The sequence below is a fragment of the Ursus americanus genome, chromosome 2, assembly GCF_024610735.1.
Source record: "Ursus americanus isolate L20-20 chromosome 2, mUrsAme1.1.p, whole genome shotgun sequence".
NCBI lineage: Eukaryota > Metazoa > Chordata > Mammalia > Carnivora > Ursidae > Ursus > Ursus americanus.
Window position 1 is genome coordinate 42,617,214 of NC_142128.1, and position 16,981 is coordinate 42,634,194.

The following is a 16,981-nucleotide window of genomic DNA, read 5'->3' on the forward strand; positions in this document are numbered from 1 at the left end:
AAGGGAATGGGTTTGCAGGATGGAGTGCCTGTGTAACCAGCAGGAAATAAAGCTGCATTTGAGCACAAGCAGGTTTGATGCTTCTGTGTGGGAGGGAAGGAGAGGAGAGTGAGGTTGGGCCGGGCCTCCCAGGGTACTGACTAGCTTCTGAAGGTCAGAGTGGTCGCCAAGATGTCAGTGGAGAGAACAGTGCTGGCAAGGCATAGCGGCCCAGTCGGATTTATGGACCGAAGGAGCTCGCGGGGCCTGGGGGACAGGATCAGGGTGTTTGGAAGGAGCTGGAGTGCCAGAGTGTCCAGTCAAGCAGACCTGGCCGTCTGGGGAGGGAGAGGGAAGGAGGGCCCAAGAGGAAGGTGGGGAGGCTGGTGCCTTGGTGGCTCAGTTCTGAGGTTCCCAAGGGGGGGGGTTCTCTCGAGGGTGAGGGTGAAGGGAATGCAAGTCTGGGGGCCAGACTGCAGGAGCGCTTACTTCCAGCAGAGGAAGCAGAGAGGCAGGAATGGGGCAGCAAGATATGGGCCCGGGAGAGGACCCTGCTGTGCTCTGGGCTCCGGGAAGGAGCTGATAGGGCTCCCGGCTGTGACCGGCAGAGGGCGCTGCGGACGCAGGCACGCCGGCCTGAGAGTGCCGTGTGCGCGTGCGTGAGTGGGGCCGGGAGGGAGGAGCCGCAGGAGTCCGGGGAGGCCGCCAGGGGGCGCCGCGACCTCTGGTTCGGAGCCGCCGGGGTGTGGGGAAGGGGGTAGCGGGCTGCCGGGCGGAGGGTGACTTCCGGCCAGGCGGGGCTGGCTCCGGGGGCTGTGAGTCAGCGGAGGTCGGGATGGTGAGGTCACTCTCAGAACTGGACGGGGGATGACGGGCCGTGAGCGCGTGTGTCCCTCGCCGCAGGGCTCCGCAGCGGGCCTTGCTGTGCCTTCGCGGTGGGGGCGACTTGCTGCTGCGGAGCCAGGCACGCACCCACACGCAGTCACACACATGCACACACTGTCGCGCACGCACGTCTGCTGCCTGCCCCCAGTCGCATGCACCCACGGGGCCAGTCTGAGTCCTTCTCCTGGAAGTCGGGAAAACCTGACAAAACTCGGAGACAGGCGACAGATCCGAGGAGCAAGGGGGCTGAGAGCCATCGGAAAAGACCCGGAGACAGCGAGGCAGGGCCGGACGGGGGGCCGCGCTGCCCAGCTCCTGGGCCTTCTCCACCCTGCACGGAGACCCCAAACCAGCCGTCTCTGGGACGCCCGCATGACGTCCCAGACCCACCTACCCCTGCCTTCCTCTCCTCACCAGGGCTCACCTCCCCACCGTCGGCCCTCCCCACACGACCCAGCCTACCATGGCTAAGGAATGGGGCTCTTTCTTCAGGAGCTACAGGGAGGAAAATGATCCTGTGGCCAGAGTAGACCCCCACTCTATTCTGTACTACCCTGCAATTGCCTGTCAGTGCATTGTGAAGGATGTCAGGCATTCGGCTAGAATTGTAAGTGGATCAAGCCCACGGTGGGCCTTTGAAGGTAGGGCCTGGAGAGAAGGCTGGGGAGCGGGCAGTGTCTGTCCCTGGCTGCTAAGGGAGGTTCTCTGAGAAACAGGTCCTCACAGAGAAGGAGTTGAGACAGCAGGGTGCACCCCCAGAGGGCTCCTATGAGGCGGAGCTGGAAGGGGCTTTGGTTTCCCGGCCAACATTTCCTCACGGAATCTCCCCCACAGCTGTAGGCGGGGGTCCACCGTCTGATGTGTGCGTGAGGAGGGTTCCAGAGGTTGACTGCAGGGCTGGAACTTGAATCCTCTCCCCCTCCCCAGCACCTGCTGGCCACTCTAGCAAGTGTGCCGGAAACGGAAGCCTGCTCCTGGCTTTGTTGGGCTTCCTGGAGGAGGGGGGAGCTGGTCCAGGGATGACTCAGCACTGTGAACGGAATCCAGCCCTGACCCGCGCGCACGTGTGTGTGTGTGTGTGTGTGTGTGTGTGTGTGTGAGCACGTGTGTGTGCGGGGGGGGGGGATGGCTGGGGAGGGGATCGGCACCTCGTGCCCATGCGGGGCCCACCCTGTCCCTCTGGGAAGAGCCCGGGCCGGTGCACACCTGTGTTGACCAGGTCACCCCTGCCGAGCCCCCGTGCGTGCTTCCGTTCTCGGCCTCTTTCTCACATGACCCCTCAGGGTTTCCTGCTCTTGGGATGAGGTCAGAGTGAATGGATATAAGTAGACAAGGGGGGCCTGGCCATCGCAGAGCAGAGGGGCCATCGCAGATGCCCTCCAACTACCATGGCCCCCGGCATTCCCCCAGACTGCTCTGACCCCCACCCCACCTCCCCATTCCTCCCCCATCCCCGCCTCTGCAGCCCAATTCCCACACACTGCCCTGACCTCACTGCGGCCTTTGTCCTGCCCCCAGGCCCTGTCTGTAGGACTGTCTCCTGCACAGGGAGAGAAAGGGCCCCATTGTCCTGGCTGCCCAAGGACTTCCAAAAATGTTCAGCCTGTCAGACCCCCGGGGGTGGGGGGGCTCACCCTGGGGGCTGCACTCAGATCCCCGCCTGACGTGAGGACCCATCTGCCTTCCCGGACAACACAGGTCCTTCCCGAGATCTCACTTCCACTCCCCTGCTACAAAGCATCTGGCTTCCTCTGGGGAAGGAAGAGCTGAAAGATTCGGGGGTGGGGGGGGGATGAGGAAAGAGGGAGAAGGAGGAAGAATGTGAGGACGCTCGCCCACCAACGGACTCTGACCTCTAATCGTCCAAGTGGGTGGATCTGCTGCCTGTGTTTATTCCCTGATGGTTTTCCCTCAGTCTTCGGCTAACTTGTTGGGGGGGGGGGTGCTGTTGACCACTTGGGACTGGAGCATTTAAGGGGAGCGGCTCCCAGCCCCCTGACCTGTGTTCTGTGGAACCCAAGAGGTGTCTAGGGACTCTCTGTAGCATTGGCAGGGGACATCGCCCTGTGCCTCAGTTTCCCCATCAAGGTGAGCTGAGGTTCTCTGTGACATGTGAGGTGAATAGAAAAGGAAGGAGCCCAGGAGAGACCAAGGGATTTGGGAGTTGGCAAGGAACCAAGGAGAGGGAGAAAAGCAGATAGCAGACAGTGCCGAGGCAAAAACGGGGCACCCAGGAGGGAGCGTGGGCTTGTGAGTGGTGAGCAAGGCTGACCAAGGGCGGGAGGGGCCAGAGACGGTGAGGCATCTCCTCAGCCACGAAGCCTCCCGCCACCCTTCCCGGGATGCTGGGGCCCTGGCTCCTCGGCAGCTGAGCCCACAGCTGCTGGGAGCTGGTTCCTCGATGGTGGCCCCCTGGCCTCTGCCTCGGTTTATTTCTGGAGCCGCAGCTGAGTCATGGGGGTGGGCAGGGTGAATGGGGCTGGAGGAGGGGAGCCTGCGGCTGCTGGAGAAGCCTGGAGGGGGGCCTCTGGGGTCTGGGCCCCCTCCCGTTGTCAGGTTACAGGAGGGCCATCCATCCTGGGGGCCCTGAGATACTGGGGCTTAGCGAAGGCATGGAGAGCAGGAACCAGAGTCCACTGCTCCTGGAATTTGGAGAAGACACAAGTGTGATCTGGGTGTGGAGGTGATAGGTTGGAAAGGGGGGTAGGGAAAGGGGCCCCCAGAAGCAGGGCAGTGGATGTGAGAGAGGAAACAGTGCCCCGTTTCCCTCTGCTTCCTGCCACAGACTCAGGGGGCCTCCCCTTAGGCTATTCTGTCCCTCCCCCTTCATTCAGTCCCTTCCTGGTTCAGTCCCTTGAGACTCTTCTGTCTTTCTAAGGTGGGCCCGTGGACTCAGGGACAGGTACTGGGTCCTTTCTCTACCCACTCGAGCTGTGTGCTCACAAGAAGCATCTCTTTCCCCAGCTCCCAGGGAGACCATCCTGCTGTGGGACCGTCGGGGGAGCAGAGCCTCCGCTGCAGGGTGGGGGCGGGGCCCAGGGGGACCCAGGGGCCTGTCCCCAAGCCCAGAGTCCTCTTAGGTTTCCTGGGCTCGGGTGGGCTTGGTCTCCGTCCCCTCCCCTCGCTGTGGGCAGCCCAGAGGGCACATTCCAGCTGAAATTAAACCGCATTCCTCCTTCCCTGCCTGCCTGGGGTGGCATTGCAGACGCAGCAGCTGGGACACCACAGGGTCAAGTGGCAGCAGCTGGTCCCCCAGGAGGGGCTGAGGGGGGGCCGTGGGGAGTGAGGGGCCAGGGCCTTTAGAAGCAATGAATGAACTCAAAGCATTTGATCTGAAGAGGCCCCCCATGAGAGGGGCAGCCGGCAGCGGGAGGTATAAGGTTAGACCATGGGGAGCCACAGCCACGTGGAGCCTCCAGCCGTGGGGCTCTGAGGGGAAGAGTGGGCCCCAGCGCCACCTTCTCAGAGGACCCTGGCCGGACACCCTCCCCACCCTTGCGCTGGGCGGGCGGGCGCGGCAGGTGGGAAGGCCGACGGCCCCTTTAAGAGGCTCCATTCTGAGCTCCCTTGGCCCAAGCCCAAAGCTCAGGCCTTTGATCCCCTCGGAGACCCGGCGGGTGGCCCTGTGGTGGCCCCATGGTGGCAGCAGCGGGGACAGCATCAGGCTGGCTGAATGGAGAGCTCAGCCCCTGACCTCACCCTCTGGCGCCTCTGCCTGCCCGGCCTTATAAGGAAGTGCCCCAAACAAACCGAGGAAGCCACCTCCGGCCCCCCACCCCGCCCCCACCCTGTTCCAAGGCTATATTTACCCGGCAGAGGCCCCAGAATAACCTCCGCTTGTCCTCGTGTTGGGGGGGTGCTGGAGGGATGGGTGCTGTCTCCTCGCTCCCTTCTCTGGGGACTCCGCCCTCCGAAATGCTTCCTGTCGTCTGACCTCATCACAGTTCCTTCCTTCCTTCATTCGTTCCTTCCTTCATTCATTCCATACCTGTTTGCTGAGCACCCTGGGGCCCCCAGAGGCCCTGGGCTGGACATAGTCCGTGCTCTCCTGGAACTTTCTGAGAGGAGGGGGTCCGCTGCGGTGCGGGTCCCGGGGTCCTCCCACTCTCTGACCTCTCCTGCGGCTCCCGCCCAAGCATGGCCTCTCTGTGCATAGGTCCCTGGGGCCTCTGTCCTGGACTCTCTCTGGGTGACCCCCAGGCCACCCACCCGCCTGCTCTTGTCTCCACCCTAGCCCTCTCTCCTGAACCCCCAGGCAGCTCCTCCGGATTCTCCAGCTCAGAAGACGGGACCCTCCTCTTCCAGCTGCCCCGGCCAAAAGCCTGGGAGCCACATGCCCTCCGTCCCCCACAGCGGGCCACCAAGAGCTGAGGTCCTGCTTCCCTTACTTCTGTCTTCTTCGTGCCTGCTGCCACCAACGCCCCTGCTCGGACCACTGCAGTACCCTCCCCGAAGCCCAGGCTGGCCCAGACACCAGAGGTTATATGGGATGCAAACCTGGTCATGCCACCCGTGCCTTCAAGCCCATCCGAGGTTCCTCATTCCCACGGGAAGACGTGCACATGTCCTGGCTGCCTGGGAAGGCCTCGGCCCAGAGATTCTGACTCTCCTTAGCCTCCCCATGAACCTTCTTTCCCCTCAGCCTCCACCTCCGGCCACACGTGCCTTCCTTCTGCTCCTCAGCCTCCAGGCTCTCTGGTCTTGCCCTAGGATTTTGCATATGCTGTTCCCTCTGACTAGGACCCTTTCCTTCCCCCTCCATCCCCTTCCACCAGGTCCTCCCCAGCCCAGATCAGGCAAGGTCCCCCACCTCTGCGCTCCCACACCCTCCTCCTCGGCTCTGCCTTCAAACGTGACTTCCCCTCAGAAGCCCTTGTTCAGTTAGAAGGGAAGCTGGATTCTCGGGTCTGCACAGTGGCCACGCACAGCGGGTGCTCAGCAAATATTTGTCGAAAAGTGACACTCGTCTTACCACCTCCCAGAATGACCCTGCTACCGTCCAACCTTCATTTCTCTGCTGCATTGACAGACTGCCATTTCCAAAGAGAACACGCCTCCCTTTATGGAAGTCCTGACTTCTGTCTAACTCACATCCTTCCCCCTGTTCAGGATTGTGGGGATGACTCCATAGGGGACCAGGGATCCCAGTGTTGGGGGCAGGAGGGACACCCGGGGACAGGGAAGGACTGCTTGGCCTGGCCTCTGTCCTTGGCCCCTGGCCCAGGCGGCGGTGCCCAAGGGCCTGGGGAAATCAAGCACAGGGCTCCTCTGTCCTGTGAAGAGGGGCAGGGGTGGGCCCTCCTCGCCTGGATGCCGAAGAGCTGGCCCCGGGGCCCGGCGGGCTGGCGGGATCAGACCAGGCCTTGTCAGCAGTGGGTACAGGAAGGAGCGCGGCGGCCTTGGGCTGCCAGAAGGGTGGGGACAGACAGGATCCTGCACTCAAGGGCAGGGGTGTGTGTGACATGAGTGCCTGGCTGCCCAAAACAGAGACTCCCGAGCGGAGAGGGAGACAACAGGAGTCCATCAGGGCGCCTCCTGTCTGTCCACCCCTCTTTGGCCAGAGGACCTGAGTGAGAGCCAGCGGGGCTGGGACTCCATCCTCTCATTGTCCCCCTGCCCTCAGCCTTGGGCCTGGGGAGAGGAAGAGCCTGCTCCCGGACTTGGGCTGGCCTCCAAATTTGGAACATTTGTTTGGCGGCCCCCGCCCCTCCCTCACCCGCACACTTAGAGGGGCTGCCAGCCCTTCCTTCCCATGGAGCTGAGCCAGGAGTGGTTTCTTTCTGGGTATCCTGACTTCAAGGCCTCGGGCCCCATCTAATCCGGGAACCCCTGGTCTCTCCCTGCCCCTCACAGGGACCCGGAGCACTCCTGGGAAGAGAGGTGGGGGCGGGGGGAAGCTGTGGCTGGGGGGACCCCAGGCCGAAGCCCAGTCGACAGCACAGCCCCTGGCTCCTTCACACCTGACAGCTTCATGTTACCCCCACCTCACGGCTTCATCCCGTCTTCGGGACGCAGGTCCTACCGACGATCTAAGCTACAGCCCCCGGCCTCCCCCAGCCTCCCCCAGCTCTTCCTGCCCCCAAGGCACCCCCAGCCCCTTCTCCATCACCCAGCCCAGCACCCCTCACTGGGCAGCTGAGTCTGAGGTCCAGAGAGGTTGAACACTGACCAGAGGCCACACAGCCTCCCTCATCCTGCTCTGACCCAGCCCCTCGGAGCTGACATCGTGGGCCAGACGACTGTTTGGGTTTGGAGGCAAGGGGCTCATTATACTGGCGGCACTGAGGGGCTGGGGGGAGGATGCATAAGGTGGGGTGGCCCCAGGCCTAATTCCTGTCATCAGCGCTGTGGGCAGAGATGATGATGGGCCTGGCTTCTGCTGGCACTGGGGTCACCTGGACTGCCGCCCAGCCCTCCCTAGGCCCCATGAGGCCTTCCAGTTCCTTCTCTCCTTGGAAGGCAGCCTCTCCCCAACACTAGCTTCTTCTCCAGTCACCCCATCTCCTCTGCCCCGCTGGCCCCAAGGACCCCCCACACTGGGGAAGGAAGAGGCCAGACTTCCAAGGAGGAAGGATGACTTTATTCAGGCGGGGATGAGCCACACACAACAGGGCAGGAACACGGGGGGTCGGAACCCAGGAGCACCCCCTCACCCGATGGCCAGGCACCCCAAGAGGGGGCAGCGAGGGGGGGACAGGGCGGGTGAGCCGGGCGGTGAGCCCCCCCGCCCCGGGAGGAGCCCTTCCCAGAGGACAGGAGGGGCGCAGGGGTGTGCGAGGGAAGGGGCCTAGTCCTACAGCGGTGGGGGCGGCAGGGTCTGAGGGGCTGGGCGGTGTTCTGCAGCCTCGTTCTGCCAGCACAACGCCAGGCCACACCCTGCTTCACCCTGGCCCGCCAGGCCTCTGGGACAGAAACTGCAGGTCCGGAGATCATAACTTAAGGCCGCTGCCTCTGAGCGGGGAGGGGACTTAGGGACGCCCCCCCCCCCACCCAGTCCTCAGGGAGGGAGGAGGAGCTCTCTCTAGTCCTCCCCTGAGGACCAGGAGTCTACATCTCCTTCCCTCGGAGTGAACTTCAGGAACTGGCCTGCGCCCAGGTGAAGAGGAGGTCCTGCCCAAGGGGACTTCAGGGCACCCCCCTCGTCCTCCTCCTCTTCCAAGGGGCTGCCTTGGTCCCCCTCGGGGCCCCCCAGTTTCCCCTGCCCTCCTCCCTCAGACTGCTGCAGCCCGTTTACCACCCCCCCACTCACGCGCTCTAACTCCTCCCTCAGGCTGGGGCCCTGGCCATTGACACCAAGGGTGTCCCCTACTCCCAGACCCATGTCTCCCACCCCACTGAGGGTTCCCAGAGGGTCAGGGACCTGGTCCTCCCTCTCCAAGGGAACAGGGTCAGACTCCGAGCCCGAGGGCTCTGTGCTGTCCGGGGACTCAGTCTCCAGGGCAGCCATGCGGACATCGGCTGCCATGCCCCTCAAGCCGTCATCCCAGGGGACGCTGACATCTGTGGTCTCAGACCCCAGGAAGTTCCCTCTCTGAGGGCCACTCAGGGCCGGGAGGGTGCCGACAGAGGCCCCCGGGGCCCACCGGCCGGCCCCTGGCTCCCTCCCATCTTCTTCCTCTTTGTCTTCCTCTCCCTCCTCCCCACTTTCTTCCTCATCTGCAAACCCATCAGACTCCCCATCCCCATCCCAGGCTGCAGGCTCCAGGAGCAGCTGAGGCACGTGGCCTGCAGGTGCCACAGCCTCCCCAGGGACCCCAGGCAGGAGAGAACCCTCGGTCTCCAGGTCCTCAAATTCCTCTGACAAGTCAGAGTCCTGACCACCTTCCTCCTCCTCCTTGTTCCCGACCTCCTCCTCCTCCTCTTCCCCCAGCCAGGCCCCCTCAGAGGTCTGGACAGAAGGATCCCAGCCTTCCTTTCTGGCCTCCCCTTGAGGGAAGGGCCTCTGCTCTCCAGCCAGGTCCCCCCTGGGGGAGGCCGGGGACCGGAGATAGAGGCCCAGGGGCGTGGAGTCAGGAAGAGTCTCCCCAAGCTCGTCAGCCTCGCTGTCTTCTCTGTTCTCCTCCCCCTCCTCCTGGAGACCCTCAGGGCTCCCCTCAGAACCCAACTCCTCCCGCTCCCCCTCCACCCTTCCCAGAGCCTGCACTCTGCCCTCCAGGCCCCAGCCAGCCTCCTGGCTCCCCTCAGCCAGGAGCTGGAGGCCAGGGGCATCTCCAGGGATGGGGGTGGGCACCCGGGGCTCAGGGGTCCTTGGGCTGGGGGCCGCCCGTGCTAGCTCTGCTTCCTCCCCTGCTTCCTCTGACCCCAGGGGCCTGGGCTGAGTGGTACCCCTACTGCTTCCACCCTGAGAGGGGCACTTGGTCTCGGCAGGAAGCCTGGCCTCTGCCCCCCAGGGGGCCTCGGGCTCTGCCTCCTCCCAGCCCCTGAGAGGCTCTGGGGGGGCTGTGCTCTTCCTGGACAGGGTGGAAAGCTCTGGGTCCAGAGCAGCTGTGTCCTCTGGGTCCTCTCTGGGCCCTTCCAAGCCCTGCATCCTCTCTGCCTCCAAACATTCCTCGCCCATAGGTGGTGCCACCCCCTCCTCTCTGGCCAGGCGGCTTGGGTCTTCCAACCCTACCATCTCCTGCTCTCGGCCCCGCCGGCTTCCCACACCAGACTCTCCCACAGCTGTCTCTAACCCCAAAGTGACCTCTTGGGAGGCCTGGCCACCCCCTGGGGACTCGTCTCCACCTTCCAACACTGGCTCTCTGGCCTCTGACACTCCCCGTGGAGCTTGGAGGCCTGGCGCCCCCACTTGCTCTGACTGCCCTTCAGGGTCCCGGAAACCCTCAGTGCCTCCCTCCCCACTGGCTCCCTCAACTGGGACCCTCTGCTCTTTGGGCTCAGGGCTCCCTGGGTGGCCCTCGCCTGTGCTCCAGACATCCCCGGTGGCCGCCAGCTGCCCCTGTCCATGCCCCACAGACTCCTTCCCGGCGAAGCCACCCCACTCCGTCCCGTCCAGCTTTGCCTCAGCCTCCTGTCCTGCTGCCACCCTGCCAGGGGGCAAATCCTGATCCAGTTCTCGGTTCCCCACCATATCTTCCCACCTCTGCTGGTCGGCAGATGGTGGCAACTCCTGTCCTTCCTCTTTCAAAGGCCTTGGCGACTCTGGATTCTCCTTCTGCTGGGGGGTCTCTTCCTCGGTCAGGTACCCTTGACTTTCCTGAGCTAGCTCTTCTGGAGGTCTCAGATTCTCTAGGTTCCACCCGCCCAGAGATCTCAGTGATTCCTGATTCTCCTTTTCTAGAGGCCTCAGTGTCTCTTGGTCATCTTCCACAGACTCCAGTGGTTCTTGGGCTTCCTTTTGTAGAGGTTTCATTGTCTCCTGATTGATTTCTTCTGGAGACCACAGTGCCTCCTGAGTTTGTAGAGATTTCAATATTCCCAAGTCTTCTCTTGCAGGCTTTAGTGGTTCTAGATCCTCTGTTTCTGAAGATCTCATTGCCTCTACACTCTCTTCTTTTAGGAGCCTTGATAACTGTTGATTCTCATTTTCAAGAGGTCTAAAGATCTCCTGGTCTTTTCCAAGAGACATTTGTGGCTCTGGTTTCACCTTTTCTAGAGGTCTCAATATTGCCTGGTCTTCTTCTACTACGGACTCCACTGGCTCCTGGTTCTCTTTTTCTTGAGATCTCAATGTCTCCTGGTTTTCATCTTCTAGAAACTTCACTGGCTCCTGGTTCTCTTTTTCTAGAAGTCTCAGTGTTGCTTGGTCTTCTTCTACTAGAGACCCCACTGGCTCCTGGTTCTCTTCTTCTGGAGGTCTCATTGTCTCCTGGTCCTTTTCTTCTAGAGACCTCAAGGACCTCTGGTTCTCTTTTTCTAGAGATCCCAATGTCTCCTGATTCTCATCTTCTAGAAACTTCACTGGCTCCTGGTTCTCTTTTTCTAGAAGTCTCAATGTTGCCTGCTCTTCTACTAGAGACCCCACTGGCTCCTGGTTCTCTTCTTCTAGAGGCCTCATTGTCTCCTGGTCCTCTTCTTCTAGAGACCTCAAGGACCTCTGGTTCTCTTTTTCTAGAGATCCCAATGTCTCCTGATTCTCATCTTCTAGAGACTTCACTGGCTCCTGGTTCTCTTTTTCTAGAAACCTCGATGTCTCCTGGTCTTCCTCTAGAGACCTCACTGGCTCCTGGTTCTCTTCTTCTAGAGACTTCAAGGACCTCTGGTTCTCTTTTTCTAGAGATCCCAATGTCTCCTGATTCTCATCTTCTAGAGACTCCACTGGCTCCTGGTTCTCTTTTTCTAGAAACCTCGATGTCTCCTGGTCTTCCTCTAGAGACCTCACTGGCTCCTGGTCCTCTTCTAGAGACTTCAAGGACCTCTGGTTCTCTTTTTCTAAAGATCCCAATGTCTCCTGGTTCTCATCTTCTAGAGACTTCACTGGCTCCTGGTTCTCTTTTTCTAGAGACCTTGATGTCTCTTGGTCTTCTTCTCCTAGAGACTTCAGTGGTTCCTGGTTCTCTTTTTCTAGAGGTCTCAAGGTCTTATGCTTCTCATCTTCTGGAGGGTGTAGAGACTCTTGGTTCTCTTTTTCTAGTAGTCTCGATTTCTCTAGATTGTCATCTTCCAGAGACCTTAGTGGCTCTTGATTCTCCTTTTCTAAATCTCTCATTGACTCAAAATTCTCTTCTAGAGACCGTACTAAGTCACGATTTTCCTTTTCTGGATACAAAGATGCCTCTAGATTACTTTCAAGAGACCTCATTAGTTCTTGATTCTCCTTTTCTAGAGATTGCAATGTCTGTGGGTCCTCTTCTCCTACAGGTTTAAGTAGTCCTAGAGTCTCGTTTTCTAGAGGTCTCACTACTTCTGCATCTTTCTCTTCTAAAGATGTCAATAGCTCTTGATTCTCCTTTTCTAGAGCTTTTGATGTATCTAACCTCTCTTCTTCTAAAGACAGCGGAGATTCTGGATTCTCCTTCTCTAGAGATCTCAGTGTCTCATGGCTCTGTTTTTCCAGAGACATCAGTGGCTCTTGAATTTCCTCCTCCACAGACTTCAGAGTTTCTTTTTCCAAAGGACCCTGGGAATCCTGGATTTCCTTCATGTTCAGACCCCCATCTTCTTGCCGTGTTTCCTGCTGCAAACTGTTCACCATTTTGACCTCTATGGCTATTTCTTTCTCTGCCAGCCCCCAGATTTGCCCTTCACCTTCCTCCTGGAATCTGCTGGCCATTCCAGACCCACTGGGCTCTCTCCCTTTAGCCTCTAAACTACAGGGGTCATGGCTGAGGGGTGGGGCCGAGGAGGTATGATCCTCAGGGGACTGGCCAGCACTGGCCTCTTGCTGCTCACCCCCCCGGCTCCTCTGGTCCTGGCAGGACGCTGGAAGGGATAGCCACTGTGGCTTTAGCCCGCATGGCCTCTGGAGCCTGCTGCTTCCCGATCTGTGGCTGGAGCAGGGAGAGGGGGGCGTCCTGGGCTCTGATCTCTGCATCTGTAACAGCGCAGGGAGCCAGAAGTGTGGGCGGGATGGGGGTGCTGGCCAAGGTTGGGGTACGGGCCTGGAGGAATTCTTGGTTCTTCAGAAAGCCTAGCACAGGTGTCTCAAGGGCATCAGGCAAAGGCAGGGAGAGGGAAGTAGGGCTCAGGGCAGAGCGCAAAGGTCCCAGATGCCGGCCCTCTGGGGTCCCAGGGAAATGCAGCTCCAGCTTAGGGTCTGGAAAGGCAGAGGGGAAGAGACAGTGTCAGTAGGGACTGGTGGTGGCCGGGAGCTTCAAAGCAGCTACCACTTCTGGCAAGAGCGCCCATGAGCCCTGCCCCCACCTTCCACTGGCTGGGCTGAGAGTAGGCTCACTGCTACTGGAGGCCAAGGAGTCAAGACCTAGACTGGGTCTCCCAGGAGTTGAAGCACTCTGGGATATAAAGAGCAAAGAAGGAGAGGTGTGTGTGGGGGGGTCTGGCCCCTCCTCTTACCCTGGAAGCCGAAGGAAGCCTTGGAACCACTGCCGGGGCTCTGCAGCCGGGAGTTCTCAGCCTCTAGGAGGGTCCTGGGGATGAGGGAGGAAACGCGGGGTCAGCTGTCTGCCCTCAGGCCTCTGGCAAGCCAGCCAGGGAGGATTCAGCTGAGCCGGTGTCTCGGCCCCGTGGGGTTCCTCTTCATTTCCACTGCCGCACATAAGCCGTGAGCGGGGAGTCCCACTGACACGCCCCAGAGCTATCACCCGCTGGGTCGCACAGCATCACACACTTATTTGGGACACAGCAGATTCCCACACAGTCCACACAGTGTACGCACACCCACACAGCTCCCCCCACCCCAGGCCAGTGATCTCATCCTCCCTGTGGGGCCGATTCTCATGCTAATTGCTGCCTTTGTCCACAGTGCCTTCTGGAGGGTCTGAGGAGGGGGCTTCCCGGGGGAAGTGGGAATTCTCAGGCCGTTCCCATGGGATAGGCTCCCTCCTTCTCCCCCAGGGCCCCCAAAGCTGGTCACAGACAAAAGCAGATGAATTCCACTCTCTCTCTCCAAATCCTTTTCATGCCTCAAAAACCAGTGCTGAAGCCCGCCCAGACCCTCCCCTGAGCGGTCTGACTGGGGGTCAAGGCCCTTATCCGGGGATCTCTAAGCACTCTGGGTCCCAAGCCTTTCAGGGCATTGGAGGTCTTTGTGTCCACAACCCTGCCTCTGTGCCCTGCAGGGAATGAGGAGGGGACGGGGGCAGGTGGGGGGATTGGGGGGGCGGGTTATGCCGAACATCTACTCTCTGCTCCTCTCACGGACTCTGAGTCTGCTTAGTGTTTGCCATGGTCTCACCTCTGTCCTTGCCGAGGGGGCACCTGCTCTCTGAGCTCTGTGCCCTCTTCCTCATCCCAAGACCCTCACTGACCTTCCCTCCAGGGGCCCTGCTCCCGTGCTCTCCTGATCCTGTCCCAGGGCCCCTGTCCTCGGTGGCCTGTGAATTCTAACGGTAGTGTCTCGTGGCGTGCCCAGCCCTGGCCCCCACCCTGTGGCAAAGCACCTTCCTCAGGCTCCATCCCTGAGTCCTCAGGCCGGACAGGCCAGTGTCCCAGAAGGGACTGTGGCTTTGCCCAAGGCCACAGAACTGAGAGGCAGCACTTCCTCGGTCTCAGCCTTTCTAGAGCCAACAGGAAGTGTGACCAGCAGTGGGGCTGGGCAAAGCCAGGGCCCTAGGGCTCGAGGGGAGTCAGGCCCATGACATTCAGGATGGAAGGGGCCTTGGATGTCACCCAGCCCATCTCCCATCTCCAGACAAGGAGACCGTGGCCCAGGTCAGGTACCCCCACCCCCAACCCGCAATTCCTCCTTTGTGGGGCTGCCCCAGGACATCATCCCCTCAGCGTGCGCGCGTGCGCGCGCACACACACACACACACACACACACACACACACACACACACACACAGACTGGGCTTTTCAGCCCCTTGGTGGCGGGTCTGGATGGAGAGGCCCCTTGTGTGTCCAGCTGTCTCTCCTGAGGCCGCCCCACTCAGCAGCCTCGCCTCTCCTGGGGGATTTCCTAGGCACAGGAGACTTTTTTGATCCTGAACCCACAGGGGAGCAGGTGGGCTCCGGTGGGACATGTCCTGGTATGGCAGGAATCAGCCCAGAGTCACAGAACGCAACGGTAGCCCAGTTGCCACTACCCATGGCTCTGGGCCCCTGCGGCGGGGTCTCTGCCTCCCACGGTGTGTGCGCATCCGTGCGCCTGGGTGGCTCAGAGGGTCCCATACCTGTAGGTGGCCACCTCCAGGCTGAGGGACATCTTGAGGTGTGCCAGCTGCTGCCGACCTTCCAGGACCTGGGCAATCTGGCTCTGCAGGCCCTGCTTCTCCTGCTCCAGAGCCTCCACGGTCAGCTGCAGAACAAGGGAGACAGGCCGTGAAGGGGTGGGCTCCCCCTCACCGCCCTCCCTCTGCTCCCCTACTCCCTGCCCAGAGCAGCCCCTCTGGAGCTCGAAGATGGGGGGGGGCTCCAGGGCCTCTCCCACGGGCTCCTTCTCTGAGGATGCTGAGCGAACGGGATTTCAGCTCCCACAGGAAGGGGGAGGTGAGGGAGGAGAGGAGACGGGTTACAGAGAGGAGAGGGGGAAAAAGTGGACGCAGAAGGAAAAACGATTAATCAAGAGGCCTGGAGCCCGCAGGACTGGAAGGCCAACAATCCGTGTCCCAATCACTGTCTCCCGGTCCTCACACCAGGCCCCCACCCCCTCCACTTCCCACATGTTCTGGAATCTTTCTCCTCAGAGAGGAGGGGTGGGAGGTGACCGTGGCCAGACCTCGGTCTGGCCCAGGCGGGAGGCTGTTTTCTCAGCTGCTGGTCCCATCTGCGCAGTGTGAGGGCGAGCAGCTGTCCCGGCCTCTGGAATGTGCTGGGGGGAGCTGAGAAGCAGTGACATGGGAGTAGGGCTGGTGGCCGCACATCGAGGGCCCCTGACCCCCTCCTGTCGGGGAGGAGAGCAGTTGGGAACGGGGCAGACTCAGCGCGGCGGGGTGGGGGCTGGGCTGGGGGCCGGAGTGGTGACCTGCGCATCTTCTGAGCCGCAGCAGAGCCCAGGGAGAAGCCCGGGGGCCCCGACGACAGTGTTGAGGCTGCGACGGTGGTGCGCCTGTCCACCCCGGCCGGCCAGGGGTGTGCTTTGACAGGGCTCTGAACCCCGCCATCCCCACCCTATTCTAGACAAAGTTGGGAAAGTCACGGGCCTCTGGCACCAGTATGGCTTTCTAAGAAGCGGCCCCTGAACGGGCAGCCACCTCCACCCCCACCCCCACTGCCCTCCCTAGGTCCCCGAGCCCCGCGGGGATTGCTCGGCTAGCCGACCCTTCCCGGTCACCTGGAACTTCTCGGTGGCCAGCAGCCGCTCCTGCCAGCGGCCCTCCAGCCTCTGCTCCAGCGCCGCCCTGCGCTCCCGGAGGCCGCCGCGCTCCGCCTGCAGCTGCTGCAGCTCGAGGCGACCCTCGCGGGCGCCCTGCACAGCGCGGCCCAAGCGCTCGCGGGCCTGGCCCAGCGACGTCTCCATGCGCGCCACGCGCTCCTGGTAGCCGCGCACGGCCCCGCGCCACGCGTCGCCCAGCTGCCGCGCCAGCTCCTCCAGCTCCGGGGCGGGCGCGGGGGGCCCGCGGGGCGCGGCGGGGCGGCTGGGGGCGCGGGGCCGGGCGCTCAGGACTGCGCGCTCCTCCTCGTGAGCCGCGCACACGCCCTCCAGCTCGCGCTCCAGCTCCGCCGCCCGGGAGCTCAGCCGGGCCTGGGCGCACTTCTCGGCCTCGGCCGCACGCCGGATGCGGGCCGCCTCCGCCGCCGCCCGCTCCCGCGCCAGCCGCTGCTGCTGGCACTGGCCTGCCACGCCCTCCACCTCTTCCGCCAGGTTGTCGCGCGCCACCTCGGCCGCGTGCTTCTCCCGCCAGCGCTGGTCTACGAGGGCCCGCAGGGCCGCCAGCTCGTCGTCCGCGCGGGCGCGCCAGGAGGCGTCCCCGGTCTGTGCCCGGAGGCCCCCGAGCTCCGCGCCGAGCAGCTCGTTCTGCTCCTCTAGGGCCTTCACCCGCGCCAGGTAGGCCTCCAGGCGCCGGTTGAGCTCCCACATCTGAAAAGATTCCTCCCCCAGGCAGCCCTCCATCTTGCTCGCAAGTCTGACCCACCGAAGGTGGAGAGACGCGGGGCAGCGGGAGAAGCCAGCAACTCTCAAAGCTCTCAGGACGGACTGGGAGGGAAAAGGAGACCGGCGGGGACAATGACGGGGCGGGGCGAGGAGCAGCCGAGCGACTGAATGTCGGGAGTGGGAACGAGGCTATTCATACTCCCGCCAGCCGGGCGGGAAAGGGGGCGGGACCCGGGCCTTAACCCCTGGAGTTCGGGAAGTGGGGCGGGCCCGCGTCCGTGCGCCCCGCTGTGCTGGAGCCTGGAGCCTGGAGCCCAGCAGAACGCCTGCCTGGGAAACCCGATCCCACGGAGTGGCTTTCTGAGGGAGGAGGCCGTGCCCACTACTGAGCCTGGGGAGGGGGCCCGGGGACCTAGGCCTGGGGGGGCGGGAGGCAGCGGGGCGAGTCCCAGTTACTGAGCACACCCAGGAGGGGTACCACTCACGGAATTCCTCTAAGACTCGGTGTCTTCATCCATAAAATGG

General features: G+C 62.1%; 1 protein-coding gene across 1 annotated transcript; it reads right to left on the reverse strand.

The window, feature by feature from the left end:
- Positions 1-7,422: 7,422 nt before the first annotated feature.
- On the reverse strand, positions 7,423-16,634 carry NES (nestin). The gene is given in 5 exon segments (XM_045784088.2): positions 7,423-12,199; positions 12,201-12,559; positions 12,817-12,890; positions 14,595-14,719; positions 15,695-16,634. Coding segments are annotated over 5 exon segments (5,652 nt in total). The 5' UTR covers positions 16,475-16,634; the 3' UTR covers positions 7,423-7,885.
- Positions 16,635-16,981: the final 347 nt, after the last annotated feature.